At 40.6% G+C, this 14906-nt stretch overlaps 1 protein-coding gene across 2 annotated transcripts in view; it reads right to left on the minus strand.

Annotated features, from left to right (window-relative positions):
• The window catches only part of RXFP1 (relaxin family peptide receptor 1), a 127781-nt gene extending 121725 nt beyond the window's left edge, over window positions 1-6056 (minus strand). For both annotated transcript variants that reach the window (XM_070769197.1, XM_070769195.1), the window contains exon 1: window positions 5926-6056. In XM_070769197.1, coding sequence (XP_070625298.1) covers window positions 5926-5974 — 49 coding nt within the window. In that variant the 5' untranslated portion in view covers window positions 5975-6056. The remainder of the gene's footprint in view (window positions 1-5925) is intronic.
• Between the last annotated feature and the right edge of the window lie 8850 nt (window positions 6057-14906).

Raw genomic sequence — 14906 nt, forward strand, 5'->3', positions numbered from 1 at the left:
ATAAATCTCTGTGACATGCGCTATCAGCAAAAGTGCTTTCGAAGCAAAATCCTGGAATCAATACAGGTTGAGTGTAGTGTTCTATTCATTCAAGTTATTTCCACACCTTTCCTCATCCATAAATTCTTGGTGCTTAATTGGAAGTGTCTGCAAAGCAGATGGTACTGGCCAACAGGAGGAGATGCACAAATACAGAGCATGGATTTTTCAGACTCCTGGGATGGGGATAACCTTGCTTTAGCGGAAACTTTGTTTTTGTTTGGATTTACCAGTTCTGTGACTATGGGCTGGTCCATATTTCTCTATTACTTAATCAGTAAAATAGAGAAATAGCTAATGCATCTGAAGACCATGGGCTAGGCCTTTCCTGGAGGTGCAGTGGTTAAGACTCCACCTTGCAATGCAGGGGACATGGGTTCAAACTCTAGTGCAGGAAGATTCCACATGCCATGGAGCAACTAAGCCCACAAGCCACAACTACTGAATCTGAGTGTTGCAACTACTGAAACCTCCATGCCTAGAGCCGGTGCTCTGCTACCAGAGAAGCCACCACAATGAGAAGCCTGCACACCACAGCAAAGAGTAGCCCCTGTTTGCTGCAACTAGAGAAAGCTTGCACAGCAAAGAAGACCCAGCACAGCCAATAAATAAATCAGTCTTAAAAGAAAACCCAGTGGGTTAGATCAGGGGATCTGTTCAGGTCTCTTTTGATTCTCAGATGTTGAACTTTAACATGTTGAGCTTGAATCATGTTTTACTAGCATAGGATGTTCGAGGACACAAACTTGGATTGAAATCTCTTTTGCAACACTTACTAAGGAGTGATGCCAGGCTTGCAACTTAGTATTTCACATTTTCTGTTTCCTATTTGTAACGTGAGAAAATCTCTTAAGGTTGTTATAGGGATAAAGTCAGATCATGTTCATAAGCATTTAGCACCGTTTGTGGTCCATGGAAAGCTCTTAATAACTGGCAGTGTATATAACACCATGTATATAACCACCACATCCATAACCACAATCATATAGAACTTGACATTCAAATGGTATAAATGGGTACAGTTTGTTTGTTGGGAGATTTTTGATTACTGTTTCAATTTCCTTACAGTAAGTAAAGTCTATGGATGTGAGAGTTGGACTGTGAAGAAAGCTGAGCGCCAAAGAATTGATGCTTTTGAACTGTGGTGTTGGAGAAGACTCTTGAGAGTCCCTTGGACTGCAAGGAGATCTGACCAGTCCATCCTAAAGGAGATCAGTCCTGGGTGTTCATTGGAAGGACTGATGCTGAAGCTGAAACTCCAATACTTTGGCCACCTCATGAGAAGAGTTGACTCATTGGAAAAAACTCTGATGCTGGGAGGGATTGGGGGCAGGAGGAGAAGGGGACGACAGAGGATGAGATGGCTGGATGGCATCATCGACTCGATGAACATGAGTTTGAGTAAACTCCGGGAGTTGGTAATGGACAGGGAGGCCTGACGTGCTGCAATTTGTGGAGTTGCAAAGAGTTGGACACGACTGAGCGACTGAACTGAACTGAACTGAATGCAGATCTTATTCACTGATGGATGAATGTATAAAGAAGATGGGATATAGGTCCATAATGGATACTGTTGTTGTTTAGATGCTAAGTGTGTCCAATTTTTTTGTGACCCCGTGTCTGTAGCCTGCCAAGCTTCTTTCTCCATGGGATTTCCCAGGCAAGAATACTGGAGAGGGTTGCCATTCCCTTCTCCAGGGGATCATCCAGACCTGGGGATCAAACCTGGATCTCCTGCATTGTCAGGTGGATTCTTTATTGTTGAGCCACCAGGGAAACCCCCATAGTGGACACTATTAATCCATAAAAAAACAATGCAATCCTGCCATGGGAGACAGCATGGATGGATTTGGAGGGCATTATGCTAATCCTATAGGAAATAAGCCCTTTAATTACGATTTTTTGCCCTGGAACAGAGCATTTACTATGTGCTACGCATTCCAGTACTCTTGCCTGGCAAATCCCATGGACGGAGGAGCCTGGTAGGCTGCAGTCCATGTGGTCGCTAGGAGTCGGACACGACTGAGTGACTTCACTTTCATTTTTCACTTTCATGCATTGGAGAAGGAAATGGCAACCCACTCCAGTGTTCTTGCCTGGAGAATCCTAGGGATGGGGGAGCCTGGTGGGCTGCCGTCTCTGGGATTGCACAGAGTTGGACATGACTGAAGCTACTTAGCAGTACTTAGCAGCATGCTAAGTAAATAAGTCAGATGGAGAAAGTCAAATACCGTATGATTTCATTATATTGGGAATTGAAAAAAACAAAACAAACAAATGAAATAAGACAAAAACAAATTCATAGATACAGAGATTAGATTAATGGTTACCAGAAGGGAAGGGGGTGGCAGGGAGAGTGAAATGGAGTGAGTGAAGTGGCTCAATGGTAACGGATGGGTCAATCTAGACTTGTAGTTGTGGTAACTAGACTTGGAGTTGTGACCACTCTGTAGTGTATACAGATGTTGAATTATAATGCTATTCCACCTAAAAATTATATAATACAAATTCTTTTTTTTAAGGACAAAAATTAAGCCTAAATAGAACATACAACTCCAGCCATTTCAGTTTAACAAGTCCGCCCAATGTGTGGAATTAAGCTTGCGAAATGATTTAGCTCCCAGATGTAATCATTTGTTTCTTTTCATACAGATCATGGTGCTGCATTTGCACAGACTTGTTAATTTTCTTTCTGTTTGAGACATAAAGATGTGATTCCAAATTCCTAATTAAGAACAATATGAAATTGTTAGCAACCTTAAAAAAAAGTAAGGTGAACAGTTAGAGATTTCTGTAGCCTGCATTTGGAAAAATTTTTCTCCATCTTTTGGAGGTAGATAAATATGCCAGTATTCCCTATTCTTGTGTGCTAATGGTCTGTTTTTCGTGTACCAACTATTAGTTCAGAAAACCTCCTGCCCCTTCTTTGTGGTTAGAAGAGACAGTTGCTAGGAGATATGCCAGTGCCAGGACCCACAGCAAAGATCAGGTCATCTTGTACGTATTCACTTGAAATCTAAAAGTGAGGACCTTCCCAGCTGGGTCAGTCCTTGGCAAAATACTAAAGTGGATCAAGTTCATATTTGGGGCCTTTTATTTCCTATTTCCTTATTTATTCTCTGCCTATCCAAAGTGTTAAGCAAAATGATTGCTTTTTGCTTGATGATATTGTTTAAGTAACAGTAAAGCCCTGTGGATAAGGACTTTTTAGGATACAATTCTCCCAGAGGATCATTCTGTAACTTTTAATTTTAGACTCACAAAATGTTGCAGAATACTGCAAGAGGTCCCATAGGTCCTTGACCTAGCTTTGCCTAATGGAATCATCTTATATAACCACAGTACATTATCAAAACTGAGAAATTAGCATTGTAAGATACAGCTAACTAGACCATAGACAGAGGAAACTTTTTAAGAATAAAAATTTCTCAAGGATAAAAGGAAATCTTTTCTGAATCTTCATGTCACCTTCCCACCCCACCTCCTACTGTGCACACCTAGGTTTTTGCCCTTGTCTCAGAACTTGGTGATCCTAGATACCCTTTTCTTCTCCACTCCAACCTTTTAGAGGAGGGATCATGTGGTAGCCATCCTTTAGTCTTATTGTTTATTAAAGTAACTGGCATTCAATAAACATTTTTGAGTAAAAGGGTGACTAACAATTGCTTAGGTCTATAAGGGGCTTTCAGTTTTCAAAGTCCCCTTATTATACACATTATCTCTACCGAGAACATTCATGGTCTAGGAGAAAGAGTGTAGACAATGAAAGCATTCAAACTTTGGGATTTATTAGGTTGAGCCTTCTGACAAGGTAATGAATGTCCTTGGTCTTGCCTTGCTCACGTGCTTAATTACATCTACCTGATCGAGTTGTTGTGAAGATCCAAGGAGGTAATGTATGCAATAAAGAATGAAACAGAGGGGCTCTGGGAGGTAGAGAGGGCATAAGACTTTATTGCCATTTCACTAAGGCTCAGAGGGTAAGTCCTTGTGGACAGTTATAAAGCTCATACAGGGTGCTTCTGTCAAGAACCTTAAGTCTTTCATGGCAGCACACTATCTTTCCCAGGCAACAGGAGATAATGTTAGTAAACAAACCACCAGCAACAACCATGGGGTTAGTTAAGGAGATTTAAGATGTTGTCCTTATGTGGTTGACTTCTTTTGCTATATGCCCAGGAAATCCTCTCTTTGGTAGGGCTTGGTGATGGGATAAGCCAACAGGTGAGTCATGGGTGTGGGTTGCTGGGTTGGGGGCCCCTGTCAAATGCCCTCCAGCCTGCCCACTGTGTGGAGGGCATGTATCCAGGAGTCCTACTTGCCCAATTCTGCTTCTGGAGGGCATGGAGGGAGGAGGACTTGGCATTCTCAAGTATTCACAGTGCATTATCAACATTATTTTAAAAATCCAAAGATAAATTTAAAAAGTTGGAGGGTTTTGACAATTATTGTCTTCATCACTATTACCTATTTTTTGCTCATGAAAATAATTTTCTATTGACAAAAGAACATAGAACTTTTCTTTTTTACTAAACATAGAACATTTTTACCACATGACTGGTAACACACTAGCCAAATTGCTTCTCAACTTGCCCTGAATTTCCTTGAATACCTCATACTAGAATGCCTATTTGGAAGTATTCCTTTGGCTTATTTAACCTGCTCATTTCATTGAAATGAGAGAGGAGATGGCAAAATATATTATGGATTTATGAGGCTGTTGCTTGCAAATATCCACAACACTTGGATTATACTAAAACCACCCAGTTTTTGGTGGTGGTGTGCAATTTGACTTTTCACTCTCTAGTTAAAAAATGGCAATGACAGCAGTAAGATCAGAGATGGAGAAAGCTAGGAACCATCATGTTTCTCCAGGATTTGGAATCATTTTCTTGGTTTCACACTATCTTCCATCTTTGACCGTCAAAGTGAGGTGTACTAAGAGGTCAGGAAGACTGGAGATAAAGGAAAAAAATCACTTGCGTGCAGAGTATGCCATCAGGATTGGGAAAGTTACAACTGAAATACACTTTGGGGCATTCCTCAGTACAGTGTCTTAGGGTCAATAAATTTCTGCAAACTTTTAAGAGACAGAGCAATGTAAACATGCTTGTGAATCCAGAAGGTATGAAAGGGACCTAGAAAGTTTTCTTTCTCAATTTGCTTTGACTTTTCTCATCATGTATTACTCAAGAAGGAAAACATTTTATTTCTGTTTACCTAATATAGTTTAAATAAAGTTTAATGCAGAATAGCTCTTTCTTTTCATTAAAAAATAGATTTGTTTTGAAAACAATGTATACAGAGAGGAAGCAAAAAAACTGTCATGATAACAAAAGTAAACTGTCCATCTGGGCTCCTCGTGTGTCTGCGGTTTTCACTGCTTTCTACTTTGCCTTGTTTTTCTTCTCGGGAATAGTGAGAAACCTTGCTAAATAAAAAAGGAGTTTTCTGAAAGCATCTCTCTGTGAGGAGGCAAACCTATGATACAAATCACAAAAGGCTAAGGTAAAAAAGCATTGCAAACACTCAGGAACCAGGAGCAAACAACAGAACATCCCAGGATGTGTCATTGGGCACATTCCTTGAACACAATCTCTTTAAGCACCGCTCCTCTTGAAATATACCATGACTTATGAAACAAATGTTAACGTCAACTATACCAATTGATTGTTATGAAGCATAGATTTACACGGAATGTCAGTATTTCAGCTTTTAATGTAAATACCAGAAATGTATTCCGAAGAATCCTTCTGAAGTGAGATGACAGTTTTACCAGAAAAAAGCATGTATCTAAAAAGCATACATGTCAGTAATCAACATTTGTCCTTTTGATTATTTCATAAAATCCTAAGGTAGACAAAATTAAATGCTGAGTATACTTACAATATTTTCCAAAAATCAAGATGTAGAGGAAGACAGGACGAGATGTCATTTCCTTCCCAGAGAAACTGATGAATGGAAGTGAATACAGTTTGGTCCTGGTTACCGAGTCGCTTCTGCTCACGGTGGTTGTATGCTATTTCTGTCTGCAATCTTAGCAGTTACACAGCAACCTCCCCACCCGCCTCTCCCTCTCTCTTCCCGGTCCTTCTTTTTTCTTTCTTCCTTTCCCTTTCACAATCTCTCCTCCCCACCCACCTTCTGTAAAAGTCTTAATATTTTTCTTCACACACACACAGATGAAGTTTCAGAGAACACGCAGGCTCTTCTTGTTGACTTTAAATATCGAGCCTCCATCCCTGGCAACAGTCTATAAATGAGGATGTGTACGGACACTGACAAATGTCTGAACTGATCAAAGTTACACAGAGAGACAGAAATCGAGCTTGGAGATGCACCAGGAGCCAAAACTGTTTTTTCCTGTGTGATTTGGGACTAGGAAAAGTACAGGACTATGCAGCACAAAATGCCTTTGGGGAAAGAACTATAAGGCAGGAGTTAAACTATAACTCAAGTAATCTTCTGTGAGCTGTCTGAGTTTAGGCATTTGAAGAATAGGATGTTGTTCACAGAACAATCTAAAGGGATGACACACAAATCTTACATTTTCTTGGACTCGTTAGTTTTACTATGGTGGAGACCATGCCGTGTCATTGGTGGTTGAGTAAAACCTTCCTGGGTTTGAGTCACAGTCAGCTTTTTGAGAGTTGTGGAACCACTGATTCTTGGCCGAGCCTTGCCTCCCTGGAGGAAGACATCTTTCTAGCCAGGACTGATGATAAAGCTGAAACTCCAGTACTTTGGCCACCTCATGAGAAGAGTTGACTCATTGGAAAAGACTCTGATGCTGGGAGGGATTGGGGGCAGGAGGAGAAGGGGACGACAGAGGATGAGATGGCTGGATGGCATCACCAACTTGATGGACGTGAGTTTGAGTGAACTCTGGGAGTTGGTGATGGACAGGGAGGCCTGGCGTGCTGCGATTCATGGGGTTGCAAAGAGTTGGACACGACTGAGCAACTGACCTGAACTGAACTATATCATTGACTCTGACATAAGAAGTCTAATTCTAAATGGTGGCTAAATGATCATATTAACACCATTTTTTTTTTCTAGTAGAGGTAATTAATACCATGAAAGGAGAAATGAGATATATGAATGCTCACAATTCCTTATTCATTTAGCAGTCATTCTTTTTGCAGCAACGTTTACTGTTAACTGGATTCGAGTGCTCATTTCATGATCAATAAGTGTTCCTTTAGTGTTTATTGTTTATAATAATACTTGATTTAAGTAGTTAATAATTTTAAAAATTACTTTGGAAATAGTGTTTCCTGGGAGGAGGCTGTGGGACATGTCAAGGGCAGACCCATCAGAAGCTTCTCAACAATAGTGCTGAGGAACTTGCTTTGGAAAGTGTCTGCATAAAGTGAGCTGTTAATACAGAGGTTTGCAAAGCAATCCTGATGTTATTTTGTCAGCTTTGAATGTTTTGCCTGAGCTTATGACACAGAAAGACACAATGGCCAGCAGCCAGGAAACACTCTTTCCTTAAAAAAAAAAAAAAAAATATTTACTTGGATGCACTGGGTCATAGGTGTGGCATGTGGGATCTAGTTCCCTGACCAGAGGTTGAACCCAGGCCCCCAGCGTTGGAAGCTGGAAGTCTTAGCCATTGGACCACCAAGGAAGTCCCAATATTCTTTTTTTCCCTCAATATTCTTTAATAATATATACAGGGAGTATATTTCGGGGCTTCCCAGGTGGCTCTAGCAGTAAAGAACCTACCTGCCAATGCAGGAGACATGAGAGACATGAGTTCAATACCTGGATCAGGAAGATCCCCTGGAGGAGGGCATGACAACCCCCTCCAGTATTTTTGCCTGGAGAGTCCCATGGACAGAGGAGCCTGGTGGGCTACCATCCATAGGGCTGCAAAAAGTCAGATACAACTGAAGCGACTTAGCATATTTTTAATCTCAAATTCACTACAAAACTTCAAAATAATTTCTCATTTCTCTAAGACTTTATAAATAGATTTTGCTAAAATAACTATTCAGAGGAACAATTTTAAACATTTGATTTTTCAGGAAATGAAAAATCTTTCTTATTTCTGGCAAAGACAGTAAATTTGGAATATTAGTTTTACATAAGCACATTGATGGAAAAAATGTGAGTGTATCAGAGTGCCCCTATCACACATTGCTGCAGGCACTATTTTTATTTAGGGTCAGAGGCTTCTTTACTGTGATGGGCTGTCTTTTACCTCGTAGTCTGTTAATCTGCATCCTTGGCCTCTACCCACTAGATGTTGATAGCACTCCCTGGATGTGACAATTAAAAATGTCCCCAGACATTGGCAAATGCCTCCTGGGGGCAATGTGCTTCTAGTTGAGAAGTGCATCGTAGCAAAAGATTTCCCTGAACCGTGTTCAAGTATTGATTTTAAATAGATAATTGAAAGAGAATTCTTCCTACCTAAATTTACTTATTTATCTTTTAAGATTATTTTTTATTTGGGCCATTTTTAAACTGTTTATTGAATTTGTTACAACACTGTCTCTGTTTTATGTTTTGGTTTTTTGACCACGAGGGATGTCGGATTTTAGCTCCCCAACCAGGGATCAAACTTTCACCCCCTGCAGTGGATGATGAAGTCTTAACCACTGAATCACCAGGAAAGTCTCCCTGAATTTAAATCAAAGTATTTTCTCATTTTCTTGTTTGGCAATTTTTTTTTAAGATTTTATTAAAAAAATTTTTTATCTTGGAGTATAGTTGATTTGCAGTATTGTGTTCTTGTTTTGCAGTACCTGAAAACTCAGTTTAGTTCAGTTCGGTCACTCAGTCATATCCGACTCTTTGCAACCCCATGAATCGCAGCACGCCAGGCCAACCTGTCTATCACCAACTCCCGGAGTTCACTCAAACTCAGGTCCATCGGGTCAGTGATGCCATCCAGCCATCTCATCCTCTGTCGTCCCCTTCTCCTCCTGCCCCTAATCCCTCCCAGCATCAGAGTCTTTTCCAATGAGTCAACTCTTCGCATGAGGTGGCCAAAGTACTGGAGTTTCAGCTTCAGCATCATTCCCTCCAAAGAAATCCCAGGGCCGATCTCCTTCAGAATGGACTGGTTGGATCTCCTTGCAGTCGAAGAGACTCTCAAGAGTCTTCTCCAACACCACAGTTCAAAAGTATCAATTCTTTGGGGCTCAGCTTTCTTCATAGTCCAACTCTCACGTCCATTCATGACCACTGGAAAAACCATAGCCTTGACGAGACAGACCTTTGTTGGCAAAGTAATGTCTCTGCTTTTCAATATGCTATCTAGGTTGGTCATAACTTTTCTTAGTTTTAAAAACAAACAGATGTTGGTGAGGGGAGGGATAAACCAGGAGCTTGGGATGAACACACATGACTATACATAAAATAGTTAGCCAACAAAGACCTATGGTACAGCACAGAAAAATACACTGAATATTCTGTAGTAATCTTTATGTGAAATGAATCTGAAAAAGAATGGATATATGTATAACTGAATCACTTTGCTATGCCCCTGAAACTAACATAACATTGTATCAACTATAATATGAGATAAAAATTAAATTAAGAAAATAGAGGACATATGAGACAAAACAAACAAAAAACCCAAACGGGTGTTGTACATGCTTGACTTTCCCTTTCGCCCAGGTTGTTTGATGATCACCTGCACCATTGGCCCCACGGGATCTGTGACATCACTGCCTCTGCTTGGCTGGGTGCATCTGGGGTTTCTACCCCACATCTGTGCTGACACAGGCTTGTAGAGGTCAATACCTCTTCTTCAAACCTTATTGTGGCTCTCTGAATAGTAACAAAATTTTCAGTTTGAAGATTACTTCTCAGAACAACCTGGTGAGCCAAACCAGACGAGCATTATTAACCTGTCTGTATTTTGTAGATTCAAGTTTCTAACCTGGTGGTTTTCCCATCCCACTACTACTGAAATAATACACAACAATGTTCTTCAGCATCATATTTTAAAATTAGATAATGATATTTAAGGGCTTTGGTACAGGCTTCTGAATCTATTTGACACCATCATTTTCAGCAGCAGAAACAGTCATTTTTATGAAATGTCTGTGTTTGAATGTAGACCTGGGAAAGTCCCAATGAAAGAGGTTGATAAAATCTCGTTCAGGGCTCCACAATGTAGAGACATTCAGAAAACAGTAAGCCAACTCATACATTAAAAATAGGTGAGATCCAAGAGCTAAATGCATGCTGTCATGTAGCTCATCCTATGGATCCATTTCTAATTGACAGCTGTCAGTCAAGCAACACCCTTGAGATACTCATCGCTAAGCCATGGCAAAAGACAATTTTAGCTGTCTTGATTTAGCATTAATTAAACAATTCTGGAGTTCAATGATTGCTGAGGAATGATATCAAGCAAAATGTGCACCTGGAACAGAGCAACAAATAGGTACAGGCATTTCAGAAGACATTTTGTACAAAATCTGAACAATTTCATCCCAGGTGGAAGTGATCTGAAGCTATTATGTATATCATTTTAGCAGAGAATCAAAGATTAAACAATAAACCAACTCTTGTATGGATTCATGTGTTGTCTTTGAAGCATATAATATGGAAATAACAGAATTAAGTGATCCTCTGCAGAACTGACAGTGTGAAGATGGGGTCAGAGTTAGAAAGCTCGACACCATCTATCTATCAATCCATCTATCTGTCTGTTATCTACCATGCATCTATCCAATTTATCTATCTAATCTATAATATAGCCTATCTATCTATCATTTATCACATATCTAGCTAATCTGCTGCTGCTGCTGCTGCTAAGGCTAGTCAGTCATGTCCGACTCTGTGTGACCTCATAGATGGCAGCCCACCAGGCTCCCCCGTCCCTGGGATTCTCCAGACAAGAACACTGAGTGGGTTGCCATTTCCTTCTCCAATGCATGAAAGTGAAAAGTGAAAGTGAAGTCCCTCAGTCGTGTCCGACTCTTTGCGACCCCATGGACTGTAGCCTACCAGGCTCCTCCATCCATGGGATTTGCCAGGCAAGAGTACTGGAGTGGGGTGCCATTGCCTTCTCCATCTAGCTAATCTATTATCTACTTAATTTATTGCCTATCTAATCTGTCCTCTATTGAGCTTCCCAGGTGGCTCAATGTTAAAGAACTCACCTGCCAATGCAGGAAATGGGGTTTGATCCTTGGGTTGGGAAGATCCCCTGGAGAAGGAAATGGCAACTCATCTCAGTACTCATGCCTGGGAAATCCTATTGGCAGAGGAGCCTGGTGGACTATAGTCCATGGGGTTGCAAAGAGTCTGACATGATTTAGGAGCTAAACAATAACAATCATCTATTATACATCTGTCTAATCTACATAGCTAATCAATCTATCATCTACCATGTGTCTATCTAATCTAATATATTGGTAATCTATTACTTATCATCTATCTAGTCTATCTAGTTTATTATCTAACTAACCTATTATCTATGTAAAACATCTATCTATCTATCATCTATCATTTATTAAGCTAATCTTTTAGCTACCTAATCTGCATGTGTGCATGCTCTGTCACAGACAACTCTTTGTGACCTTCATGGACTGTGGCCCACGAGGCTCCTCTGTCCATGGAATTTTCCAGGTAAGAATACTGAGTGGGTTGCCATTGCCTACTCCAGGGGATCTTCTGACTCAGGGATCAAAGCTGCATCTCTTGTGTCTCTTACATTGGTAGGCGGATTCCTTACCACTGTACCATCTGGAAAACCCCATCTAATCTGTGTATCTATCATTTTTATGCATTATGTATCTGTCTAATCTATATATCATCTATTACCAATCATGTATCTGTCTAATATATAATCTATTATCTAATCCATCTATTATCTTACACAGTAAATATCAATTGATGGCCTTTGTTAAGTACAATCTAGATCTAGAATTTAGTAATATTAACCTTGCCTTACTTACTTACTATTGTAAGTGAACACACTCAAGTTTCAGACTCTTCTACTCAAATTGAGTCTACCCAGTTCAAGACGGACTAGGTGGTTCAACTATGGAAGATTTTTTAGAGAAGAATATCTGCATAGTGAGTGTGGAGACAGAGAAGATCATGAACTGACAGAACAATAATAGAAACAATATTTCATGTCAAAAGCGAGTGAATGCAGGGATAAGCATGTGCAAACAGCAGCAATGGATGGGTTAAGTCAGAAAATAACAAGAAATGATAGCAGAGAGTCATGGGGTAATGTTTTGTTGGAGAGGGTCAGGCACTAGGTTTATTAATTTAGACCACAAAGTAGGATTTATATTACATGTTGATATTCATTTCTGAGCAATGAATTGATATAAATCAAAAGGCTGCTAACAAGGAAGACCAGTCTCATGACTATGGGCTTCAAAGATGAGCAAAAGCAGAGGTTGTAGTTGGGAAGATGAGGCTGTTTTGTCAGAGAGGTAAGTTAGCTATGTGGTCTAATGTGACTACAAAGGCCCACAAACAAGTCACTGCCGGAGAGAACACCATTTTACTCATGGCTAATCATAAACGCACTTTGACTTTAATGAGACTTTTTTAAAGATTTTTTTTTTTGGATGTGGACCATTTTAAGTCTTTATTGATCTTGTTACAATATTGTTTTTATCTGAGCAGAGTTCACAACCTCTTCTTTGCCTTCATTTGATTGGGTATACCCAAGTGGTGGTGGTGGTGTTGGTGATTTAGTCGCTAAGTCATGTCCGACTGTTGACAGTCTGCCAGGCTCCTCTGTCCATGGGATTCTCTAGGCAAGAATACTGGAGTGGCTTGCCATTTCCTGCTCCAACCCCCAAGGGCTCCAAGTGAATTTAAGGTTCCTGCTTCATCACTAAAGAATTCAGAGATGAAGTGATAGTAAGAAGTGGATTTATTTAGAGAGAAACGCACTCAACAGGCAGAGTGAGGGCCATCTCAGAAGGCAAGAGAGCTTCAAAATACAGCGTGGTTAGGTTTGATGGGTTGAATAATTTCATAGATTAATGAGTGGGAGGGTTATTCCAGTTATTTTGGGGAAGGGCTGTGGATTTCCAGGAACTGGACCACTGCCCACTTTTTGGCCTTTTATGGTTGGCCTTGGAACTGTCATTGCACTGGTGGGTGTGTCATTCAGCTAATGTACTACAATGAGCATATACTGAGGCTCAAGCTCTACTGGAAGTCGAATCTTCTGGTGTCTTGGACCTAGTTGGTTCTAACCAGCTTTTGTCATGTCCTTTGGCTATGTCCATACCATTTCTGTCCTTTATCGAGCCCATCTTTGCATGAAATGTTCCCTTGGTATCTCTAATTTTCTTGAAGAGATCCCTAGTCTTTCCCATTCTGTTGTTTTCTTCTATTTCTTTGCATTGATCACTGAGGAAGGCTTTCTTATCTCTTCTTGCTATTCTTTGGAACTCTGCATTCAGATGCTTATATCTTTCCTTTTCTCCTTTGCTTTCCGCTTCTCTTCTTTTCACAGCTATTTGTAAGGCCTCCCCAGACAGCCATTTTGCTTTTTTGCATTTCTTTTCCATGGGGATGGTCTTGATCCCTGTCTCCTGTACAATGTCACGAACCTCATTCCATAGTTTATCAGGCACTCTATCTATCAGATCTAGGCCCTTAAATCTAGTTCTCACTTCCACTGTATAATCCTAAGGGATTTGATTTAGGTCATACCTGAATGGTCTAGTGGTTTTCCCTACTTTCTTCAATTTAAGTCTGAATCTGGTAATAAGGAGTTCATGATCTGAGCCACAGTCAGCTCCTGGTCTTGTTTTTGTTGACTGTATAGAGCTTCTCCATCTTTGGCTGCAAAGAATATAATCAATCTGATTTTTGTGTTGACCATCTGGTGATGTCCATGTGTAGAGTCTTCTCTTGTGTTGTTGGAAGAGGGTGTTTGCTATGATCAGTGCATTTTCTTGGCAAAACTCTATTAGTCTTTGCCTTGCTTCATTCCGTATTCCAAGGCCAAATTTGCCTGTTACTCCAGGTGTTTCTTGACTTCCTACTTTTGCATTCCAGTCCCCTATAATGAAAAGGACATCTTTTTTGGGTGTTAGTTCTAAAAGGTCTTGTAGGTCTTCATAGAACCGTTCAACTTCAGCTTCTTCAGCGTTACTGGTTGGGGCATAGACTTGAATTACTATGATATTGAATGGTTTGCCTTGGAAACAAACAGAGATCATTCTGTCACTTTTGAAATTGCATCCAAGTACTGCATTATGAAATTAAAAGACGCTTACTCCTTGGAAATAAAGTTATGTCCAACCTAGACAGCATATTCAAAAGCAGAGACATTACTTTGCCAACAAAGGTTTGTCTAGTCAAGGCTATGGTGTTTCCTGTGGTCATGTATGCATGTGAGAGTTGGACTGTGAAGAAGGCTGAGTGCTGAAGAATTGATGCTTTTGAACTGTGGTGTTGGAGAAGACTCTTGAGAGTCCCTTGGACTGCAAGGAGATCCATCCAGTCCATTCTGAAGGAGATCAGCCCTGGGATTTCTTTGGAAGGAATGATGCTAAAGCTGAAACTCCAGTACTTTGGCCACCTCATGCGAAGAGTTGACTCATTGGAAAAGACCCTGATGCTGGGAGGGATTGGGGGCAGGAGGAGAAGGGGACGACAGAGGATGAGATGGCTGGATGGCATCACTGACTCAATGGACATGAGTCTGGGTGAACTCTGGGAGTTGGTGATGGACAGGGAGGCCTGGCGTGCTGCAATTCATGGGGTCGCAAAGAGTCGGACACGACTGAGCGACTGAACTGAACTGATGGCTATGTCATTCTTTTAAATGGTGAGATCTGCCCTTCTTTCCTCCTGTATCACAACAATGCTTTATAAACAGGGAGGTTGCTGTCTTTTTAAATTTTAAGCTCAGG

Source organism: Bos indicus, chromosome 17 (genome assembly GCF_029378745.1).
Source record: "Bos indicus isolate NIAB-ARS_2022 breed Sahiwal x Tharparkar chromosome 17, NIAB-ARS_B.indTharparkar_mat_pri_1.0, whole genome shotgun sequence".
Classification (NCBI taxonomy): domain Eukaryota; kingdom Metazoa; phylum Chordata; class Mammalia; order Artiodactyla; family Bovidae; genus Bos; species Bos indicus.